Genomic DNA, 24468 nt, shown 5'->3' on the forward strand with positions numbered 1-24468 from the left:
AATTCTGCCATCGCCCAGTGGCTTACAAACAGGGCACAGCTGCAGTTTGTCATGAAGTATGTGAGGGGGAACCCAAGGGGCCGGTTGTGTTGTTCTCCCCACCTCTTCAGACGTTGGGGAGAGCCGTTTCCCATATGGCTGCTAGCTCCATCCCCAACAGTCAAACAGAAGGGGATTCTGCCTTGGCAGGAGCTGGGAGGGGGAAACGGAAGCCAGATGGTGTCCATGGAAACGAGGCCTGTACTCTGCACAGCCAGGTGGCTCCAGGCAAAGCATGGCTGGGGCTGTTGTTATGCCTCAGCTGTGAGTGAAGAGGAGTGGGGTGATGGGCCCTGTGTGTGTCTGCCTCTTAAAAGTGAGGAATTGGTTGCACTTCTGCAAAAGTAATGGGCCTGGCAGACTTAGAAATGGCAGCACTGAAGTCTTACCGTATCTGATGCAGCAATGAGAGGCAACTGTCATTAGGAAAACAGGATGTGGTCGCAGTAGCAGCTGAGAGCAGGAACTTCTTGTGGTGCCTTGAACCCGTTTGTGCCTGGCAACTTGGAGGAGACGGGCAAAGGTTTGTTGACAGCCGGATCTTGTCAGACGCTATTTAAACTAGAGGAGCACTCCAAAGTTTCTTAATCTAGGAACAACTTTACAAAAACCATTGTACCCTCTCTCCCTAGCTAGACCAGGTCTTTCAGCTCAAATACCACATTCCCTCAGGGGCAGGCTGCATGCTGGTAGTGGGCAGGAACAGAGGCAGATGTGGGCATCTCCAGAGGCAAAGCTGGGTAGGGCTGTGGATGCAAATTTTCCCTTTGTACGGGAATCTGCGCTAAAGCCGGAGGTTTTTATGCACAAGTATCTCTGGTCATGCTAGTATTACCACAGTGGAGGACAGCTTCCAGTCAGGCAAAATCAATCCAGGCTGATTTAGAGCAGGGGTCCCAAACTGTGACCTTTGAATCACTGGTGGCCTGTGAGCTTCATCCAAGTGGTCCTCAGCAATTCTGTGCATTTGCTGTTGAAGATGGCAGGTGGCAAGTCCATCGCGTTAAATACTCCTATTGATTTTTTACAGCTTTTTTATTGCTCCTTTTATTATAATATTGTATTTTATTGCATTGCAATTTGAATTCTGTGAAATGCAGTAAAATACAGTGTGTAAGAAATAAAAGAAGCAATAGAAATACAATTGCTGCAGCAGGCAGGAAAGTCAGTAAGTGGTCCACCAAGACCCCCATATCCTGTGTGGGATATAAATAGGGAACCACTGCTGCAGAGTGGCCAGTGACGTGTGTGGTCTGGGGAGAAACCTGAGGGATGGATAAAGAGGCCCAGAAAGCCGCATTTGTCCCCCTCCACCATGGATTGAAATACGCCTACCCTTCCTCTAGGCATACAGATTAGGTCCCCAACTGCACTGTACATTTAAAGCAGGATCATACCACTTTATACAGTCGTGGCTTCCCCCAGGAATCCTGGGAACTGTAGTTAGTTGAGGGTGCTGAGAGTTGTTAAAGGGACCCCTGACCATTAGGTCCAGTCGTGACTGACTCTGGGGTTGCGGCGCTCATCTCGCTTTATCGGCCGAGGGAGCCGGCGTTTGTCCGCAGACAGCTTCCGGGTCATGTGGCCAGCATGACTAAGCTGCTTCTGGCGAACCAGAGCAGCGCACGGAAACGCCATTTACCTTCCCGACAGAGTGGTACCTATTTATCTACTTGCAGTTTGACGTGCTTTCGAACTGCTAGGTTGGCAGGAGCAGGGACTGAGCAACGGGAGCTCACCCCGTCACGGGGATTTGAACCGCCGACCTTCTGATCAGCAAGTCCTAGGCTCTGTGGTTTAACCCACAGTGCCACCCGTGTCCCTTGCTGAGAGTTGTTAAGAGGGCCCTATTCCCCTTATAGAGCTACAGTCCTCACAGTAGTGGTTTAACAGTCAATCCCTCTTCCCAGGGAACCAAAAGGTTTATTCATTAACTTCCGAATCGATTCTTGAACTGCCTGGGAGCAAGTTTTTGAATGTCTCTGCACCTGTGTCTGATTTCCTCAGCCACAGTTTGACCACTTTTGGTTTCCAACTGCGTTTGGTGAGGTGTGTGTCTTACAAAGCTTCGTTCCAGCCAGCTCCATTGTGTGGAGTGAACTGGATGAAGTTTTTGGGCAGATTGGGAATGTGAAGATGTGTGAATAAATCAGCAATGATGGAGAAGACTTGGAGCATCACCATGTCCCTCCTTTCTAAGGCCCTCAGGGAGAAAATGCGTTATTGTGTGTTGGGAATCTATGCATTTGCTTGACTTACTAATTGGCACTCTATTGAGCCAGGGCTTTCCCACCTATTCTCTTAGTCTAGGTGCCCTCCTGTCTGCCTTTGGGCAGCTGTCTGGGTATGATGCTTTCTTTTAAAATGTAAAATCTGGGACTTGCCCAGCAAAAATTGCAGGGTGATTTTACAGTGATTCACATATGTGCTCAGACACAGCTTGCAGAAGCCCTAGAGTGCAAGGAGTAAGCTGCAGTCATATAGTTACTGGACCATAAATGTGTGTAATTGCTTTTTGCAGTCTGGGGTAGAGGTGGTAGCAGAGAGATTATTTGTAATGGTTCATGAGTTTGTTTTCAGGAAGGAGTTCTCTCTGCAGTCCTCTACTGGCTTGATGGGTTAAAAGACAAATGTGACCTCCACTTGGGCCAATGCCTTTTTATTATCAGTAGAGGGCAGCACATGGCCAGCTCTTATCTGTGCTCTTCTGTTACACACTTCACCATATCTTACAGTACATTTTCGCTGCTGAAAAAGTATGCATGCAAATACATGCTTCATTGGGGGGGGGGGGTGAGTGAACTGAAAAGCATTTAAAAGTGTGTATTTTACACAACAGTGTGAATTTTACACATAAAGTGCTCACAAAAATGTGTGCAAATGTGTCCAACAGACCTATGAATGCCAGTGAGGCCTAAACTGGATGGAATTAGCTGCCCTTTATTTTAACTTGACTTTGAATGGCAAGTTATTAGCCATTCTGCAAGGCAGTGGTTCCTGATTTCCATGGACCACTTGAAATTGGTTGAGGGTCTTGGGTGGACCACTTCAAGATTTTTCTATCTGTTGTAGCAATTGTAACGTGCTGTGCTAGATTCTGTCATGTCACGTGTTCATTCCCAGTAATGTTCTTACCCTTGCAATCGTCTGTACTGTAATGCTTTTGTGCTTTTGTTTGAAAAGAACACAACGTAAAAATAAAAGAAGCAGTAAAAATACAATTTAAAATCTGTCGGAATATTTTATGTGATGGATTTGCTGCCTCCCATCCTCAGCCACAAATCCAGACACAGTGCAAATACCTGAACAAAGCTCATGGACTTCAGTTTGGGAGCCCCTGTTTTGAATAAATGTCATTCAAAACAAAACACCACGTGCCACAAATGAAGAATAGTTACCATGCTGGGGTATGTTGAATTTTTAAAGTTTCAAATTCCAAAAGTGAGGGGTGCTAAAAAAATTGTAACATGACCTGAGGATTCAAAAGCTGTTTTCAGGAACAACTGGGCCTGTGGATGGTCTAATAACAGTTCTCCTGGTAGACTAAAAGCATTTATGACATGCTTTTCTTCACTGCATTAATAACCCACTTTTTCAAGGTGGCACACTTTGTGGTTCTTCTCTCCTCTCCTAGCAAGCTTCAAGGGGCTGCACAGAAATTTCAGCCAGTCTTTTCTCGGCCCTAGTCTTGACACAGTCGACCACACTGGCTCTGCACTCAAATGTGCATAATAGTTTGTGATTCCCCACCCTTTGCTGCAGGCTTGGGAGGGGATCTTTCTGCTATCCCACCCCACACAGATCTTGCCAGCTAGTGTTTACATCCGTCAAGCTGTAGTTTCCTCCTTGCCTCCAGAGCATGAGGGGGTTAACGGCCCTCCGGAGGCTGTGGGATCAGCACAGGAACAGGGCGTTGCTGGTTATCTCAGTCACCGCCAGGCCAGGACTGTGATGACGCCTATCCTCCAAGGCAAGGGCCGCCCATTGGCTGGGACAAGACTTGACTCATTCCAGGAAGCCACAGCCAGACAGCAAGTCAGACTCAGGTGTCTACCCAGCCGAACAGGACGTAACTGTGGAACGGACAGAGACAGTGGTCTGCAACATCTCTCTGCTGCTGGCAGCATGGTGCTCAGGATGGAGAACGGTGAGAGTGGCGCAGGGTGGGGAACTCCCGGGCCCCCTCTTTGGGTGGTTGGGTGAGTTGTGTTTAGTGGTGGCGACCACTAAAGGCTTCATTTGTGGGGAGCCATGGTCAAGTTGGATGTTGTACAGAAGTATGCACCTTCCTCTTTCATTAAACCTTTTAAATTTGAGCTCTTTCCCAACCCTGCATCTGTATTGGAATTGTTTCTAAATAAGTTTTCGTTGTTTTGTCTCTCATCGTGTGCTCCTCTGGGAGTGAGTCCGGAATATAAATTTAATAAATATATAAATATGGGGTGAGTTCTTCAGAACGTGGCCTTCCATGTTGCAGTGATAACTGACTAGTGTTCTGATCAGTGCTGTTTTTCTAGAAAAAGGGGTGCCGGAACTCACCAGGAACACCTCCCTCATTCTCTTGGAATGGCAGTGGCCCCCACCTGAGAGGTGCTGGAACTGAGTTCTGGCGAGTTCACCTAAAAAAAAAGCCCTGGTTCTGAGAATACTAGTGAGAGTTGAAGAGTGCTTTGAGCTCCTGGCTCACTAGGAGCACATCCTATAAAGATATCCTGCCCTGGGGGGCGGCGGCGGGGGGGAATTGCACTGGAATATGGGACAAGCAGTTACTGTAAGCAATGCCAGGTAGGCTTACTCCTGTAGGGCCACTGCTGTGGCCTAGATATTTGAGGGGGGGGGGGGTTGGTGAAGTGCCCTATTCCTGCTCTCAGCCGGGAGAGACCCAGTCTTGCTGTACTTGAAAAGCAGGAGTTTCTGTTGGCAGCGCCCTGAGCGGCATGCTCCGGCATGCGTCTCTCCCAAAATACCTCTCCTGCTCTTTTCAGTTCCGCTTCAGCCCTTGGGCACCAGGGAGGGTGCTGGGAGAAGAGCACGTGGATTTAATGAGGCAACAGGCTGCTTCCCCCGCACTTAGGGCAGGGCTTCTCTACTTTCTCTGGGCACCACCTTGAGAGCCTCTCTCTCTCTCTCTCTCTCTCTCTCTCTCTCTCTCTCTCTCACACACACACACACACACACACACACACACACACACTAGACCAATCAGATACAGGTGGCCACCATTTTGTGTGTGTCTGATTGATGCACAACAGCTGACACGTGCGCTGCTTTTGGCCCCAGAAGGGGGCGGAATGAGTTTACGCACAACCACTGATGCGCACAATGACCTGGAACACAACCCTCGCACAAATGGGGAGTTCCCCGTATTGTCAAATAATCGTCAAGTGTGTTTTTAAAAGACCTTTAACTTTGAGAATGAAATCCACCAAAGCTTTAAAAATAAACAAGTACAGCCAGGGAATCTCCAGGTGAGAACTGGAGAGACTCTTGTTTGAAACCCTGGAGAAACCCAGTCACTGTAAATACTTCTAAGCTAGGTAGGCCAATGGTCCTGCTTGATAGAAGGCATCTTCCTATGTCCTAATGAAGTGGTCAATTGACCAGTCAGTTATAATGTTTTCCTGGTCAACTGATGAACCCTTAGAGCAGGCATGGCCAAACTTGGCCCTCCAGCTGTTTTGGGACTACAGTTTCCATCATCCCTGACCACTGGTCCTGTATGCTAGGGATGATGGGAGTTGTAGTCCCAAAACAGCTGGAGGGCCAAGTTTGGCCATGCTTGCCTTAGAGTGACCATGAGCCCTGGGAAATAGTTTCATTCTAAGCTTGGAGCTCAACATAACTCTGAGCCCAAGCAAGCCCAAAGAAGAAATCCTTTCCTAGCGTGGGACTGAGTTTGCTCCCTTATTTTTATTGCAACACTATCAGTGTTCTTCCAACTTAGTCTTGTGGCTTCTCTCCTATCCCAAACTTTCTCTCTTGAGTAATTCAGTCTGGATTTTTTACATCATCAGATAAGGGCTCTTTTAGCAGAGCATGGATTTTTTTTTAAATGAAATAGAGCTTTTTTGGTTTATCAAAGGGTGGGCCACTTATTTGGTGTGGGTGTGGGGGTCTAGAAGTGCAACTTAGAGCCAAATCAATCAATCAGTCTTGGAACAGCAGCATGCATTTCCCCCTTTGCTGGCCAGCTTGCTTATGGCAAGGGGTCTCTGCCTGCGTTCTGTGCAATGTGGAGCCTCCCTCACTTCTGGCTTAGTCTTTACCTTGACAGCTGCTCTCCATGTAGCATGGGGCTTTAGGACTCCGGTTTCCTCTTGGGGTGCATTTCCTGGCCATGCACACTCTTCCCACGCTGCCTGAAACTGACGCGACCAGTGGGCAGTGTCTCTTGCATTAACATCAGCAGTGCTTTTGTCTCCTCTGCAGTGAAGAGTGAGCATTGAGGATTTGCCCAATAGCCATTGGGATTTGTGGTTCTACTGAATCAAGGCACTTAGGAATGACTAGTTTTCTACATTTCATTTACCCTTAAAACAACAACCACAATGCAAATTATAGTCCAGTAAGCAAAGGCCTTTCTTATAATCGGTCTTTTACTGGTCACAGAGTCTGTTTCACAATCTGCAGCAAAGATCCTAACTTGCACTTTCTAAGCCCCTAGCCCTTATTAAATGCTGACTTTTTGCTTTCAAGACCCATGTGCATTGGTTTCAAGACCCTTGGGCATTGGTTTAAAGAACTCTTTGCATCTGATGGCCTCTATAAGTACCTTTTTTGGTGATTATGAATCCCATCAGTTCTCTTTGTTGGAGCTTTTACAGTGATGCCGCCAGCAGTGTTTAGTCCTTGACATTGCAGAAGTTCACCTGAAGCCTACAGATCTGGCACATTTGTTGAGCTGCAAGGTTACTTGTCCATGTGTGATTTGTGGGGATGTTTAGTGCCACCCACAATGTGAAACATCTGATAACTTTATGTGCTGCCACTGCTTTAGACTTCCCACAGAGGATGTAGTCTTCTTGCCTGAGAATATGGTGTTAGTTGCTTGTGGAGCCTTTGAGTGGGATTCATTTAATGAGCCCCATCAGCAGAAGCCCTGCACAATAACTTCTGCTTGAGCAATGGGGCTTTCCTTCCTTTCCTCCCCCCCCCCCCCGCCCCCCGAAATTGGCTCAGGGAAGCAAGAAAACCCCTGGGGGGAAAAGCACACAGGGGGAGGAGAAGGGGGAATCATTCCACCTGGCAAGCTAAAATGCTTGCCCAGATGTTGCATGAGTGGTATTCAATGCTAGCCCTACTCAGAGTAGACCCATTACAGTTAATGGGCATGACTAACATAGGTTTGTTAATTTTAAAGGTTTTACTCTGAGTAGTTGACTTAGTTGAACATAATCTTTTATCTTTGTTAGCAAGGAGCCCAAGTGTAATGTTGGGCAAGTGTGGGCATCATGTCATGAAGCTGGTGCTGAGTAGCATCTGTGATTACAGGGAGAAGGATATAAATCCCTCTCTGCCATGATAGGATTTCTGTGGGTGGAATCTCACAGTTGCTTACCATGAACCAGTTGCCAAAACCCTTGAAGCCAGGAGGCAAATGTGGCACATGGATTCCCTGTGGTGCCTACTATTGGTTTTTGTGTGTGCATAAGGGTGTGTGTGCAACACCCTGTTTCGGTTTTGGAACAAGTTATCCCTCCTCCTCAGAACATGTTGTGTTGCTTTTTGGTGCCAAACACATTATCTGCAAGGAGCCACATAGGAATTGTTAGTAAAACACCCTTGTCTTCTGTAGTCAGGGTTGCTCCTTCCTTGCGAGCAAATTTACTGTGCAACTTAAAATGGCAGGCTGCAGAACATCCCACTGCATGGATCTGTTCCCACAAGATGTGTGTCATTTGCAGCCTTCATCTTAATGTCTGCTTAAGCCTTGCTAGGAAGTGAACCTCTCTTCAGCTTCCCAGTAACGGTACCCAGAAATGGAGCGCTCATTGAAGGAACCTGCCTTGAGGAGAACATCTGGAGCAAACATACCTGTTGAGTGGTGCACTATAGAAAGGGCTTGTCTCCATGCCTTGTGGTGTGCAGTTCTCTCACCCTCACAAGCTCTGCTGTTGTAAGGGATAGATACTGAGTTTGGGGGGAAGTCCTTAATGGACTGCCTTGCCTTGCTTCTTGCGGCGAATTCCAGAGGATAACTGGCTCTTGTGGCCTTAAATTAGCTTGTCCAACCTGGTGCCACCCAGAGCATTTGGACTAGAACTCCCATCAGCCTCAGCCAACATCTGAGTGGGGAAAGCTGCTGGAAATTTACAGGATAACTTGTGGGGTGCCATCTTATCCTTGCTCCCAGTCTGTGATATGAGTTTTACTGCCTTGGTTCCACTGGGTCTTATGGTGTCAAGGCAATAATTTCTTATGAGGGACCAGAGTAAGAGCAGGGAGAGAGACAAGGGTGTCAAGTCAAGCTTCCATTATCCTGCAGGCACCTGATGATGTAACAGGGAGAGTAATCCTAAGGGTTAAATTTCTTGCGCACACATGCAGGAAACTGACTGTATCTGGAATTTCTCATAGCCTCAGCCACTGCCTTTAGTACACACGAGGTCGCCTGGGATTGGACACTTGGCATTCATGAGTCCTGTTCTATAGTTTCACTGCCTTAGGACAGGAGAGTTCCCTACCCTCACTTGACTGTGTGTGGATGAGGGGAGAGCATGGAATTTCTGTTGCATGTTTGTTTCCCTTATAAACCCATCAGTGTGTGTGGTGGTTTACAGAGTACAAGAAGACAAGTCCTTTGTCTCAAGGATCCTACAATAAAAAAGAGAGAGAGAGCGAGGATACAAGAGAAGGGGAGGCAAGGGGTAAACAGGGGAAATAATGTAGAGTTGTATATTTCACTTGTTACAGGTTTAACTGCGGCACGCCCACATTAAATATGTTGATTATGACATTCAAGTTGTGATACAATAAAATGCAATATAAGAAATAAGAGAAGCAATAGAAACGCAGTTAAAACCATACAGCATCTAGCACAGTGCATCACAGTTGTTACAATAGGCAGAAAAATCATTGTGGTTCACTGAGACCCTTGGCAATTTCCATTTGGTTGTTGAGGGTGGAGAGTAGTGCCAGATTACCAAATAGGCAGAATAGGCACCAGCTTTATGAGCCCCGCAACAACAGATCAAATAATATTGATTTGATCTTGAAAGAAGATTACAAAAACGTCTTGGGAGATAATTTGAGAGGGAGCCCCCAATATTTCGACTTCCTAGGGGCCTCCACAGGGTTTAATCTGGCACTGGTAGAGAGAAGTTTGGGAACCACTGGACTGCATCACACTGACGTGGTGGCTCTCCAGGATTTCAGATAGCAGTCTTTTCCCAGCCTGCCGGAAGATGCCAGGCTTTGAACATGGGTCCTTCTACATGCAATGCAGTTGTTCTACCACTGAGCCTTGTCTTTTCCTTTGGTGTGCTGGTAAAAATACTGTGTTCTCTGTGATGAGCTGCAGGATACAAATGGCTTGCCATGTGGTGAGTTTAAAGGGGCAGCCACAACCCTGCTCTGTGGAATTGGCCACATGTTCCTCTTGCTTGTTCACCATTGTTGCCTGCTGTTGTGGGCTGCCTTGTGGATCTTGCCATGCATCAGTGGAATGACAAAGTGTCATTGACAAGGACACTGGTTCTTGAAGACGCTGTCATATCTTGTTAGCTAAGTTGTATTTATGTAGCCGTGATTTGGGGAGTGGGATGAATCAAACCTTGTTTTCAAGGTTTGTGGGGAGGGATGCCCTTGTAGGCAGTGGGGGGAGAAGTGCTTGTTATGAAGAGGCGGCACAAGGAGGGTCTGTGTGTGGTTTTTAAACTTCCCGGATTAGGTTGAAGATATTTCGGATTTCAGTCCAGGGCTTCATGGGAGAAATCAAAGGAACAAAAAAACCTTTCGGGGTTCAGAACCTGAATCTGCAACTAGGATTAGGAAAGAGGTTCAAGCAATGCCAGAAGCAGAAGAGACGGATACCTGTATGTAGGTCTGGTGTCACAACAGGGTGGAACTGATCTTGGGAACATAATCTGAATGCATTGCATCTTGGGACAGTTTGCTCTTAGGGCATTTAGGAGGAGAAGAGGCCTTTTGAGAAATTGCTCCACTGAGGTACTCCATACCCATTTGCTGGGGAGTAAGATGTAGCCTACCTTGATTTCAGCAAGGCATTTGACAAGGTGCCCCATGATATTCTTGTAAAGAAGCTGGTAAAATGCGGTCTTGACTATGCTACCACTCAGTGGATTTGTAACTGGCTGACTGACCGAACCCAAAGGGTGCTCATCAATGGTTCCTCTTCATCCTGGAGAAGAGTGACTAGTGGGGTGCCCCAGGGTTCTGTCTTGGGCCCAGTCTTATTCAACATCTTTATCAACGACTTGGATGATGGACTCAAGGGCATCCTGATCAAATTTGCAGATGACACCAAACTGGGAGGGGTGGCTAACACCCCAGAGGACAGGATCACACTTCAAAACGACCTTGACAGATTAGAGAACTGGGCCAAAACAAACAAGATGAATTTTAACAGGGAGAAATGTAAAGTATTGCACTTGGGCAAAAAAAATGAGAGGCACAAATACAAGATGGGTGACACCTGGCTTGAGAGCAGTACATGTGAAAAGGATCTAGGAGTCTTGGTTGACCACAAACTTGACATGAGCCAACAGTGTGACGCGGCAGCTAAAAAAGCCAATGCAATTCTGGGCTGCATCAATAGGAGTATTGCATCTAGATCAAGGGAAGTAATAGTGCCACTGTATTCTGCTCTGGTCAGACCTCACCTGGAGTACTGTGTCCAGTTCTGGGCACCACAGTTCAAGAAGGACACTGACAAACTGGAACGTGTCCAGAGGAGGGCAACCAAAATGGTCAAAGGCCTGGAAACGATGCCTTATGAAGAACGGCTAAGGGAGCTGGGCATGTTTAGCCTGGAGAAGAGGAGGTTAAGGGGTGATATGATAGCCATGTTCAAATATATAAAAGGATGTCACATAGAGGAGGGAGAAAGGTTGTTTTCTGCTGCTCCAGAGAAGCGGACACGGAGCAATGGTTCCAAACTACAAGAAAGAAGATTCCACCTAAACATTAGGAAGAACTTCCTGACAGTAAGAGCTGTTCGACAGTGGAATTTGCTGCCAAGGTGTGTGGTGGAGTCTCCTTCTTTGGAGGTCTTTAAGCAGAGGCTTGACAACCATATGTCAGGAGTGCTCTGATGGTGTTTCCTGCTTGGCAGGGGGTTGGACTCGATGGCCCTTGTGGTCTCTTCCAACTCTATGATTCTATGATTCTATGATTCTATGATTCTAAGACTTACTGAACTTTGCAGTACTTAACTTCTGAACACACATGCATAGGTTTGTGCTGTTGCTGTGAGCTTAGGATAATGGAGATTTAGCATCTGCTAGAGAAGCTTGTGCTGGGAGAGCCTGAAGGAAGTGCTAGCTTAGATGCACCAAACCAGGCCTTAGAAGAGGTGGCATAAAAGTGAGGGATGTGTCAGAAGGACCCCGGAGCTCTCATACTTTGCTTGAAGAAGCTCCTCTAGAGGAAGGATGGGGAAATGGTGACTCTCCAGATGTTGATGGACTGCAACTCCCTTTGGACCCAGCCAGTCACACATCATTGCTTCTCCACTGCTGCTCCAGAGAGTTTGGTCTGAAATGGAGGAGAAAATGGAATAGTGGAACAAATCTAATGGGACTGCCAGTGCTGAATTCTAATGGGGCTTTCTCAAAGTGGAACTCCATTACGAGTGAGTCTGTAGGGTTGGCTTTCTAGCTCACTAAGCTGCAGGAAAGTACTGAATTTGAAAACACATGGGCAAGTATCAAAGTGCATGGAAGTTATTTTCTTGCAGTTAGAATCTGAAGAGTTTAGCACAGCATTCTAAATCTTTTGGAGGGATAAACACCACCCCTGAATGCTCCGCCCCAAAATCAATTTTCCAGATGCAGTGCTATTGTTCTCTATTTTGAAAAATGTGACTTTCAACCTTACTTTGGTGCTATGTTTCCTAGAATGAACAGAATAGGAATTAATATTTGGCAACTTTTCAAACACAGCAACTCCAGGTCAACATGTTGTTGTTTCCCATCACTAAATATAATGCTATATTCCACCTGATCTACTGAATGAATGAGTACGCCAGTCGAAGTTATGGAACTACGTGTCACATTCACAAGAGGCTTCTGAAAAGAATAGCAGAAGCTATGCAAAATCGCAAGAAAATAAGCATGTGACTATAGCTAAATATAATGAAGTGGCCATGAATGTGAAATTAAAAAAGAAACAAACTAAAATGCCACACAGCTGAACCCACATTTACCTGGGATGAAGGGTCTTTCCCCTTAGTTTGCAACCCCCTCTAAAAAGTCAATGCCCCCTCTGAAAATTCACCCCCCATTTCAGTCCATATCCTTGCAGACTCTCATAAGCAAGATTAGGACATTAGGGTGTGTCATTTTAGGGGGTGAAACTTAATTTCTGCAAATTTCAGTGGGGGGGGGGGCGTTCCTTAAAAATATGGTTTCGTGTATGAGGAATTCAAATCTACTATTTTTGTGATCGGGCAACATTTAGCTTGTTAAGTCTACATTTGATGAAGAAGCACATGAACTGCTTTTGGAAAACCAAATAATTTTAATTTTACCTTATTTAAATATTAGGTAATGCTTAATAATAATAAATTTAATATAACAGTATTATTGATATTAATATTATTACTTGGCAATCAGTTTAATGATTTCTACGCAGTTTTACATGCATTTACTTACCAAGCAGAACTAAATTATATTAATTTAACCAAAATTTGTTTTGAATTCCCAAGTCATGTTACAACTTTTTAGCATCTCCACCTGAAACTTGAAAAATTAAACATGTCCTACTAAGATATAGGGAATTGTGAGGATTAAGAAGAAAGGGATGTTGTTGTGGAGGAGCATCTTTTCCTTCAAACAGGCAGTGGATGATGATGGTACACTGGTCCCCTTCTGGCATGGAGAAGAGCAATTGTGCTGCTGGGCGGGCAGGGCTTTGAAAGAGAACACCTATAAAGTGTTAATGAATTACAAAGATTTTCACAAGTACTAAGGAAACCACCTGGTATAATTAAGAATGGGAATGATAAAATGCCTGGCTGTGTAGCACATTTAACAAGTCGCTACCACAAAAGCAGATTGGATGTCTGATCAGCAGAAAACTTGCCGAAAACTTCAGAGAAGGCATCTCTCATTAAGGCAGAATGCAAGGCGAGGAAGTAATGTTGTCTGGTATAAAAGCACATACTATGAAGGATGAAGGTAGGAACAAGTAATGCAGGGGCATCCTTTAAATAGAATGAAAATTAAAGCAGATGAAGTTGATGCAGCCTTAAATTTACAAAACTTAACAAGAAATAAGTTTAGCTTAAATAACCTTAATTTATAGGAAACTAAGATCAGATTTCACCATGCCATGGGTAAAAGCTGAATTCTCCAATATTTAAGTCTGTGGTATCAGAAACCTCTCTGTGTGTGTGTGTGTGTGTGTGTGCGTGCGCACACGCCTGCGCCTAAGATTAAACACCTATCCAGCTGCATTAAACTATGAGAGTGTGCATGTTGTGATGCAGGAGTGCTGCCCTTGTTTCTGGCATGCTTGCCAATGAGAGAAACAATGAATTGCTTCTGAGTGAGGCGCTAAGAATAACATCTGTGTGGCTGCAAATTTTGCATCTGTTTTAGGGTCCTGAGAAGACAAGAAAGGCAGTAAGGGAAAAAGACGCATCTTCCTTAGAGGCTGAACAGCATTTCCTCCTTGAGCATGTAATTCTGCTAGAAACTCATAATATCACACCCAGATATGTGTGTGTGTAACTGCTTCTGATACTCATATTTCCATGTATTTGCTGCTTGCTCCCACTTTGTGCGCAAATGTCCTGCACACATGCCCTCCCTGTGCTGCAGCCTGGACAGGCAGGGGTTAATCCCCAGGCCTTGGCAGGTGGGCGGGGTTCCAAAGCTGTCATCCTCCATGGAAGGCAGCACGAGCAGAGGAGCTCAGCTGAGCAAAATGAGAGGAGGCTGAGACACAGCCCCTTCTCCTTGACAGGGCTGGGCTCCCCAGCACATGGGCTACTAGCGCACTGATGGTGTGTCACAGGGCTTACTTTGACAGTGGGCAGAAAAAGCTGGGCGGCAGCCTGGGGTAAGTCTCTCCCCCTCCTCTCCCTCTCTCCCCGTGTATTATGTTTGCAAAGGGGAATTCTCTGCTGTTTGGCCCCCCCGTCTTGTGTGCTGCTTGGTCCCTCATGGCTGCATTTGGTGCCATGTGCCAGTGCCTTTTCCATGCCGAGCACCATGTGCCTGGCCTTTCTGTCATAGCCATGCCTGGTGCTGCACTCCTTTCTGCCCCGTCCACCAGCATGCTGTGCTTCCCCTGCCTGCCCGTTTTCTGGCTCCCCAGCAGATTATTCCAGGCATGGAGGGGAGGGGAAAGGCACTGTGTGTTGTTGCTCCTGCCTTCCTTTGGGCCCATGTTTATGCACGGACTGGATTTTCCCAAAGTGTCTGCAGGAGAGGAGGGAAGAGAGTGATTTCACCAGGGTGGGAATGCCATGTTTCTACTCCGGGGCTGTTTAAGTCAAGGGCCCCTAACTGAAAGGTGTACAGAAGTGGCTGATATTGGGTGGGGGTAGATGCCACCACCATCATCCTCATTATGGGCTGCCATTGCCCTGCTCAGAGAGTAGATAGGCACTAAGAAAGGGGAAAGGCTGCTTAGAGTGGTGGCTGTCAAAGGGGGGCAGTCTATGTTGGCAGCCAGCCAAGTGTGTGAATTGGTGGGTGGGCATTAAGAGCCCAAGGGGCAAAGAGAGTCCCTCTTGTGGGTCAAGCAGCCGGTGGACCTGGAAAAAAGAAGAAATTAGAAGCTCAAGCTTCTAATTTTTTTGGTGGGGTGGGGAGGGGAGGAAGAGGGGGAGTTGGCCCTGAAAGAGCACACAAATGAGAAGGATAGAAGTAACCCACTAACATCCTTGTCTTAATGTTAGTGTGATTCTGCTTACTGTTTCCTGTTTCGACACATCCCCCTGTATATGCTTTGGTAGGGGGTGTAGAGGACAGCACTGTCTCTGGGAGTTGAGTAGGACTCCCATTGGGGCTGACATATAGGGCAAGGGGGTTCCTTCAAGCTAGGGTTCCCCGTTCTTGCATACCAAAGCTCTCTTCAGACTGAGCTCAGATGAATTTGACCCACAGGTGGGGTAGAACTGCACTCTTACTTGCAACCCAGACAACAGCATTGGATGAAAGCAAAGCAGGCCATTTCATAAAATATATAAAATAAACACAATTCACACTAAAAGCATGTTTTGAGAATTTTTCACCAGTCTTTGCTTGTTTTCCTCTTCTCCATCCCGCTCCCCCTTCCCTTCTTTCCTTTTGCACCATGCCTTTTTAGACCGTAAGCCGGATGGCAGGCAGGGACTGTGTTGCTTTTATTGATTTGTAAGTCACTCTGGGAACATTTCCAGCTGAAGAATGGGTTACAAATGTTTTGAATGAATTGTTAAAAAATGTTTTTCTTTTTGATAGCTTCAGGTGTTGGAGCCCTTATTGCTTGGTCTTCTGGGAAGAGAGTAAGTGGTAGGGGTTAGAGCAGTCAGGGTTTGTGCTGATGGGTGATTCTCTGGATAAATCATTGCTCATTGGGGAGTTCTGCCTTCCCACCTGCAATACCCATCCAGCTGATTGGAAGTCATTTACTCAGGTATTTTGCTTGGACTAAGCCCGGAGTGCCTTTGCTTATTAGTGTTTCTCTGTACCTATGGAGGCACATAAATAGACACACACCCCAGCCCCTCCTTCATAACATCTTCTCCTAATTACCAGCCCCACTGTTTATCTATAGCACTGACTTAGCTGGAGTTGGGACTCAAGTCAATTGACCAGTCAGATACCAGTCAATTGACTGCCTATTATTTGACTGTGGTCAAACGATCTATGAAATAAAGAAGGCCCATGTGAATGTGGCAGTCAGCTGCTTTATTGCATCTTGATAGCAATAGCAGGAACAAGGGTTGCTTACACACTTTCTCCTCCCAATTAATCCAAAAAGCCCAGCCTTTTCCGTTGACAAAACCAACTGCTGGCATCTTTGAACAGGGACATACAGAGTTCAGGAGGAAACGTGGAGCCAATAATGCAGAAAGGAGGCATGGGCCAGTGGAGGGTGTGTGTGGAGAACACAATGGCATTTGTAGCATTTCACCTCTATGAGTTTTTGCCTGTTTACAAGGCCGCCATCCATCTTGCCATCCATCTTGCTAATGCAACCTTTTATGAGAAACCTGTTTCTGTAACCAAAGAGCCAAGGTTTGGATGGCTCCGCTGGAGTCATTGCAGGGGCAGAGGCCTAGAATTGCCAACTCGACAGGATATGACATAGGAGGGCCAGCTGCACTTGTGGCAGATTACATGCGCTGTGATTCAGAATGCCTGCGCACCAAAGAGGACCATGGAGATGCTGGATAGCGTTCAGCGGGGTGCACTCAGCTTCTTTACTCCTTGGTCTCTTGGATTTCATGCAGACCAGTTGTCCTTCCTAGAATGTCGCCTGCACTTCCCCCTCTCATGTAGTCATTCAACAATCAGCCTTATCATCTAGTCTGGTGGGGGAGGAGCAAGGTGAAGCCACTGGTTTCAGTCAGTAGAGCATGAAACTCTTAATCTCAGGGTTGTGGGTTTGAGCCCCCACATGGGGCAAAAGAGATTCCTTCATTGCAGGGGGTTCGACTAGATAACCCTCGTGGTCCTTTCCAACTCCACAATTCTATGAAAACATTGTGTGGGATGCTACATTTCAGTCTCCAGGCAAAGAGGCATTTCTTCCCCAAAGGATAGGTGCTCTGTGGGAGTGCACTTTTCCATTCACAAAAGGAAGGGCAGACCTCTGGGAGTGAATTCTGCACATATTTAGGGACTCCCAGCCTTAGGTGCTGGGTTTTTTTTGGAAACAAGATCATGACGAGTACCCAGGAGTAAGGTCCACCAGCACACCCCCCGTACTTGCTGTTCTAAAGAGGGGCCCTCTGTGAGATCTTCTGCTTTGTTTTTGTTAAGCTTCTGAGAGAGCACAGTAGTTTTGGAAATTGGTATATTTCTTTCCACCCCAGTTAGTGCCATTCTATTAATGCATTACGTAATTACTTAGTTGAATGCTGAATTTCAGCTTTAAGCCTCCCAGAGCTCCTGCTATGGGCCCACCTGCCCTGCCTGCTGGAAGGGGGGAGGCACTGCCTCTTTAAGAGCTGCCTCCTTTGTATGCTGCGGCTGCAGTATCTTGGCTTTGGGCTCCTGCCCTCGTGTCCAACTGCAAAGCAATGAAAAGGCACTTCCCTTGTTCTGGCTTCTCTGTTCCAGCAGCCACACAATGGAGCCTTGTTGTGTCAGGAACTCTGATCTCTTTGAAATAGCCCTCAAAGCTAGAGCCAGGCTCCCCACCCCGGCTACAGGTCTGTGCTCCCTGTTGAGGACAGGGACCCTGCTGCTCTCCACACACCCTCCATAAGGCAAGGGAGCACCACCACGTTCTGCCCCTGACTGCCTGGGTACACGTTCCCCACTGGGCAACTGCAGTGGTATGGCCAGGATGGTAGAACCTGCCTTCTGTTCCTCTGTTGACCTCTGGGCTTGGTCCTGCCTCTCCCCATCTCAAAGCAGCTGAATCAGCAATGCTCCCAGCAGGGTCAAACCAAGACACTCCCCCTGCCTGCAGAGACTAGAATGTGATGCCTGGAGCATTGCTTGAATTCCTCCAGCGGTATTTGGGAAATGTCTGTCTCATGCTGCGAGCTGCAGATGTGAGAATCCACTGTATGTTATACCGCACAGATGCAGGACAGAGTTCTGGGGTGCATCATTACCTTCCTGTGCTGTGTCCTGCCTCTCTTTCTGGGGTTCTCAACAGGAGTCGTGCCTTTTTGCTAGGAAGCCACAGCCAACGTGGCCTTCTTAAGTGCTTCTATTTTTGTTTGGGCTCACACATGAGAAAGGAGGAGCTGGCCTGTGGTCTGAGGCCTGCAGCTTCAAGTCACCTTTGTGCAGTGCTCTGCATGTATCCTAGCACTGTTTTGGAGGGGTTGTTTGGACAGTGGCAAAAACAGATGTAGCCTTGAATGACTGCAGTGGGTTTCTCTTGGAAGTATGACATTGCTGTGTATGTATGACGGCAAATTTCCCCCCTGTTGCCTGATGCTTGTGGCAGCACACCTGCATCCTTAATTCACTCTGGAGGATCAAGATTGCCTTAGATCCTTCCTTGTGGTGGTGATTGTGGTGCTTAATAGGAGAAGCCTCGGGAAGAATTCAACATAGCATTCAGTGATGTATGCGTAAGTGGAACAAGGTCCACTGCTGCAATGGGACTTTTCCACCCATTCCTCCCCAAACCTGTTCATGTGTTGCAGGCAGAGGAGAGGGGAGGAAGTCCTATAGGAGAAGATCTTGTTTCACACATGCAACAATTTAATCTTGCCTTTCATGTCATTGGCAATAAACAGCCCGGTTTGGGGAGCTTAGCTTTCCAAAAATGTTTGCTTAAGCATCGATTCCTGAATCTTGAGACTGGGTTGTAGGTTGGCAAGATTCAATGTGTGAGAGACATCTGTGCCTTTTTTTTTAATGGCTACCTAGAAGGAAGAGTTTATAATGCTAAGCCATGGTTTGCTTAACAAACCACATGTTAACCAGAGGTTGCCCCACAGAGAATCAAACTAACCATGGCTTGTTACTCTATGGTCAGTTTTGTTTTCCAGCTGTTCTTGCCTCCTTTCTTTGTAGCTTCATCAGTGTCTAGGGTGGGCTGGCCAAGCAAACTACAGTTAAGGAAGGGTGCTGGGTTCACATGTAACACCAAGCCATATTTAAAATAAACCAGGCTTCATAAGCCAATGACAAACCATGGCTTTCCATGTTTCAGAATGTTGCTTCTATCTTGTGAGTCCTGCAGTTGCCTTGACCTTCACGGTGACCTTTATTTTTGTATGTTTCTGTGGCTTTCCCTTCCCAGAAATAATGTCTTCCTCTCTGTTGTTCAAAGGAGGATCTAATTGTGTTCAATGGAGCTTTGACAGCTAGTGATCGAACACAGGTCTCTCTAACCTAATATGCAGAAGTCAGTGCAGCAATTCTGTGCTTGGTGATTTTGGAGTGGAGTGGGAAAGAAACGATTTGTGGGAAGTTGATGCTACTCACTATTGAAGCAAAGTAGTTTCTGGCTTGTCTGACTGCTATGCCTGTTACCAAAAGGATCCATCTCGATGTAGCATTCTGTGTCTAACACTATCCAGTCAGAAGCTTCTGGGAAATGCACAAGCAAGGCATCATGTAATACGCATAGCTTCTTTGCTCCCAGAAACCAACAGATACACACTGTATCTAACAATGGTGGCCCCATTGGCTTGTCATAGCAAATATTGGTTTGCTGTTCCAGTCTCTTATATTGGACTATTTCTCCCCTCCGAAAAACCAGCACCACCATCAACCCATATCGGCAAGTGGTCATCACACATATTGTGCTGATGAATGCCATATAGTGGAATCAACAGTGGAATGAAAAAAATGTGTACGCTGGGTCATATGTTGCATACCCCAAGGGTTTATTGCATATTCTGGTTACAGCAAGCAGTTCTGGGTGAAATTGTGACTGCTGCATCAGTCTCCCTGGCCTGCCAGGAGCACATCATATCCTTGTTGAGATCCACCCATTGTAAGCAAATCTCTCTCTTTGTTTCTTGACCCTGGCAGTACCCAGCGACCTGACCCCTGAGGAGCGTCAAGAACTCGAGAACATCCGCCGACGCAAGCAGGAGCTGCTGGCAGATATACAGGTATGTGGGGGATAGGGGTGTGGGGTGCAGGAGGGCATGCTGAAGGTCCCAGGTTCAGTCTCTGGCATCTGCAGGCAGGGCTGCAAAATTCCCTGCTGGTCAGTATAGACAGTATTGGAATTTGATGGACCAGTGGTTTTGACTGGGTCTAACGCGGCTTCTTAAGATGTGATCAAGTAATTGCTGGATTAATGGGGTTTGTTTGTATGGCACAAGACTGACACAATACTTCCCACCAGGTCCCATTCCAAGGAAGGGTTGGTGGCTGTTTTGTAGCTTCCAGACTTGGTGCCTCTGTGTGTCCTGGCTTTCCCTCCTTCACCCTCCTCTCTTTTGGGGCTTAACTGTTTTCAGTGCTGTGACTTCGCCCTGGAAATGTGACACACACACACACAAAAATAGAATGCCTTTGAGCACATGTAGACTTTACTCCCCCCCCCCCACTCCCCAACACACACACCTTGGGTTAGCAGCAAGTGGTTCTTTGTGGACACGAAACCTTTGGCATTTCTTTCTTTGGATATCAAGTGCATGGCTATTCCTGCTCCTGTTCCCCCAGAGGATTCTGTGCACAGCAGCCCTGAGGCTCTGCACAGCAGGTGTCTTGGGCAAACGTCACTGCAGATCAGCAGCCAGGCACAGTTGTGGCCACCCCAGCAGGGTTTGGGGGGTGAGAAATGGCTGGGGGTGGGGTCTTCCAGTGCAGCTTCCATGTCGAAGGATCAAGTTGGTGGGGAGGGGCATCTCCACCCGCCTCTAGCCTTGACCTGTCAGGTTGATGTACCTTATGGACATGACAAGTTAGAAGGTGGGTTACGGATATAGGATTCTCTGTCAACCAGCCCCACCTCCCAGTCAAACCTGTTCCATATTTCCCATATAAGGAAAGATGCTGTAACTAGCCAATATTGGTGCAGACCTTTAAGAAGATGGGGGTAGGCCTTCCAAAGTGATGCCAGGAGAACATCCCCTTCCCTGCGTCCCACTCCTTCCGTGCCCTCAGAGGCAGTAAGTCTCACCCTCCCCTTGGCTCTGACATGGGCTGCCTGTTCCTGTGGCAACTTGCTCACGGGTGCTGGGCTTGGCAGGGCTGCTCATCAGTCCTATCAGCAATAAATAAGGCAGTAGGAGAGGCTAATCACTGCCATATGCTGGACACTTCCTAATGAGATTAGCCCAGTAATTGTGTTAGCCCCAGGGGCTTGCTCTTCTTCCTTCCTTCCTAGAGCTCAGCATGCTGATGCCTCCCACAGATTGGCATCCATAGCCCAGCCTGCCTCTGAGCCAAGACAGGCAGACAGGCAGGCTTCTCTCTTTCCCAGGGCAGTGGGTGCCTGCAGCTGGCTTCAGCTATATCTGATGAGTCTCTGAAGAAGGGAACAGGGTTTCCCCTTATGCAGGAAGGGAGAGGTTCTGTTGTTGAACCCTGTTTCCTGAGTCTCCTTAAGCCTCTACCTTGCAGGCTCCTGGATTTTTGTGGAGAAGTCAACTTGGCAAGTCTTTCTTCTGCTCTCTGTGCATTACTTCTCCCTCTGCCCAACCCAACTGATCCTCAAACCTAGATTAATGAGCATGGGGAAAGGCATAAGAGGACAGAAAAAGCTGGAGTAATAATTCCAAGGTGTTCTTTTTTTTAAAAAAAAGTTCCCTCCAAGAGCCCCACTTGATGGTGTGCTCATTCCCCTGCCTTTCTTCTCCTCTGCAGCGTCTGAAAGATGAGATAGCAGAGGTCACTAATGAAATCGAGAACCTGGGCTCTACAGAAGAGAGGTGAGTGGTGCTTCTGCTGGAGGAATGGGGAAGGTGATATTTTGGGGGGCTTTCTCAGAATAGAAATAGGGAGAAATAAAGTAAGCAGAAACCAGCACAGCAAAGCTGGCGTGAATTCTAACATTAATGGATATTCAGGGTCAAATCGGTCCACTGAAAACAGAAGACAACCCCTTCTACCAGGAGCAATACTTGAACGTCAGTCCAGATAATGTTGCACATTTCATGCTGTGGATGAAACAATATCTAAAGGCAAACAAGAGTTTAAACTTGAAGAATAACCCCAAAGACTTATCGGAGGCCCATTCAGATGCCTAGTAAAAATAGATTTCCCTATTTTGCTGACTTCAGTTGTCTGAGGAATGGGATTCCCTTGGTCTGGAGTCCATCACACTTGTGTTGAGAATTGACATTTTAATCCTAGCTCTGTTCGTGTAGAGCAGATTTGCTTACATTTGAGGCCTATATGCTGAGCCTCTAGCCTGTCAAAAAAAAAAAGATCATACTAATCTATTGAGAAGAATGGGGTGACAGTGGTGTGTGTGTGTGTGTGTTCTGGCTGGCTGGCTGTAATGTTCAGTCTCTTTAAGTAACCATGTGGAACGAAAAGCTCCCAGGCTGTTTTGCCTTGAATATCATCAGGGATCTCTGGCCTGGTCTGTTCCGCTAAAGGCTCTAGGTTTTGTCTTGCCCAGAGTCGTCCCTCCCACCCCCCAAAAAAACCCTTTTCTAGGACTGGTCTTGCTTCCCCATCTGGCAGCAGGTTCCCTGTCTCAGGCAGTTAACTCTGAACTGAGGCAGATGGAGTCACCAACAGATTAGGCGGCCCAAATTGTCAATGGAAACTGACATGTGACGTCTCTTTCAATCACTCAGTGTGGCTTCCTTTGCCCATCCCTGGGGACGCCAGGCCGTTGTCATGTAGGGCATCCCAGGAGGCTTCCTCCTCCTCTTCCACAGTATATGGTCTCGAGATCGGTCTGCTGGTATGCCAATTCCCTGCTGTAGTCTCCATTTTAGTGCTGGGAAGACATCCAAGTTCCACCAAAACTTAGCTGGAGTGGCGAGAGGTCTTCATTATTTCGTGGGGTAGAGAATGTATTTCCTTGTGTTTAGAAACTTAGGCTTGCCACTAGTAGGGGAGGGGTTTGTGCATGTGCGATGCACCCTGTCAGGTAGGGGAATGGAAAGTGCCTCATTGCCTAGCCTGCCTATGACTAAGATGTAGGCAGGTGGAGCATTGATGAAGTGGCACAGCCCCATGCTGCTCCTTGGTGGGGGTGTCTCTAACCCAAATCTTTTGTGCCTTCTAGGAAAACCATGCAGAGGAACAAGCAGGTGGCGATGGGCAGGAAGAAGTTCAACATGGACCCTAAGAAGGTAATCAACACTCCCTTACTATGGAGCTGGCAACAGGTGTTGTCCAGGGACCACCACAAGGTCCCTCATTGCAGGCAAACTGGCTACTGACTTGTGGACTTGGCATGGTGTTGGGATGCTCAGGTCTCAGGGTGACTGATCCTGGCTAATGGTTAGAAATGCCCAAACAGACACATGTGCTCCTAGGGAAGGTGGATCTAGTTGCGGGCCAGTAAGCCACTGGTGCAAATCTCACATCAGCCACGAAACCCATTAAATGGTCTTAGGCAAGCCACTATTTTTTAAACCGCAGGCTCCCTCACCTGCAAATATAGCCTGCCTTTAGGGCTATTGTAGGCACTACTAAGAAGGTTTGCATGAGACACAGCTTGATCATTTCAAATCTACTATCTGCATTCTGTGCATTATTGGAGGTGTTTTGGGTTCCTGTACCTGTGTGTCCTGTGCAGGGGCAAATGCAGAGAGACACCCTCTTCTTTCTGTGCTTGCAGGGAATCCAGTTCCTGATAGAGAACGACCTCTTGAAGAACACCCGCGATGATATTGCCCAGTTCCTCTACAAAGGGGAAGGGCTCAACAAGACAGCCATTGGCGACTACTTGGGTGAAAGGTAAAGGGAGAAGGGAGCTCTGGGGCTTGGTCTTCCTTTATAGCCACTACCATAATGGACTTTGGTTCCTATCTCTCATGGGCATTCAAGAAATGGGAAAAGAACTTGGGATCCCAAGAGATCTCTTGCCAGTGCTCCATTGTTTCAAGTTTCCCATGTGGACTGGCTGAACCGGAGTTCATAGTCAGGACCTTGTTAGCATCCTTGGCTAATTGGAGGGTTTCTGTGCCCTGAGCCAAGCTTTGCTTACCAAGTTGCGGGGGACAGCTGAGGAATGCCAACTGAAATTGTGAATATTTAAACTGTATGGGACTTCAGGATCGTTCTCGCTGCAGCTGGCCAGTACTGGGTACTTCAGCACTGCATAACACCTAAAGCCTTGAAATAACTTGCCTGTGCTCTGAAGCTTCTTGGAAGACTTCTGGTAACTTCTTAAGAATAGACACCAGGCCATCTTAAAGGCCCAGAACTGACAGATTGAAAACTGAATATTTTGCATTCATGCAGAAGGTCCAGTTCCTGGCATCTCCAGGTATAATGATCCAGGATTGGGTAGCAATTAAAATGATGAGGGATTGGGTAGCAAGTCACGACAGAGAACCTTCTCTACATGTATTTCCCTGGAGAAAGACTGCCTGTCAGAATAGACTAGGGGTTCCCAAACTCTGGTGCATAGGCCACCAGAGGTCCACAAACTTCATCCAGGTGTGTCTGTGGATTTGTAGTTAAAGATGGGAGGTGG

General features: G+C 47.0%; 2 protein-coding genes across 5 annotated transcripts in view; one reads left to right on the top strand and one right to left on the bottom strand.

Annotated features, from left to right (window-relative positions):
• LOC307210012 (autocrine proliferation repressor protein A-like) overlaps positions 1-24468 on the bottom strand; it is a 229564-nt gene that overhangs the window by 82600 nt on the left and 122496 nt on the right. The window lies entirely within an intron of this gene.
• Positions 1-24468, top strand: part of CYTH1 (cytohesin 1) — a 63983-nt gene that overhangs the window by 24524 nt on the left and 14991 nt on the right. For 2 of the 4 annotated variants that reach the window (XM_079965518.1, XM_079965517.1), the window contains exons 2-5: positions 19884-19966; positions 21672-21736; positions 23050-23116; positions 23608-23726. In XM_079965518.1, coding sequence (XP_079821644.1) covers positions 19884-19966; positions 21672-21736; positions 23050-23116; positions 23608-23726 — 334 coding nt within the window. Of the gene's footprint in view, positions 1-331; positions 356-14129; positions 14284-19883; positions 19967-21671; positions 21737-23049; positions 23117-23607; positions 23727-24468 lie in introns of those variants that run through there. The other 2 variants (XM_079965516.1, XM_079965519.1) reach the window with 2 other exon arrangements.

Source organism: Podarcis cretensis, assembly GCF_951804945.1.
Source record: "Podarcis cretensis genome assembly, chromosome: 2".
Taxonomy (NCBI): domain Eukaryota; kingdom Metazoa; phylum Chordata; class Lepidosauria; order Squamata; family Lacertidae; genus Podarcis; species Podarcis cretensis.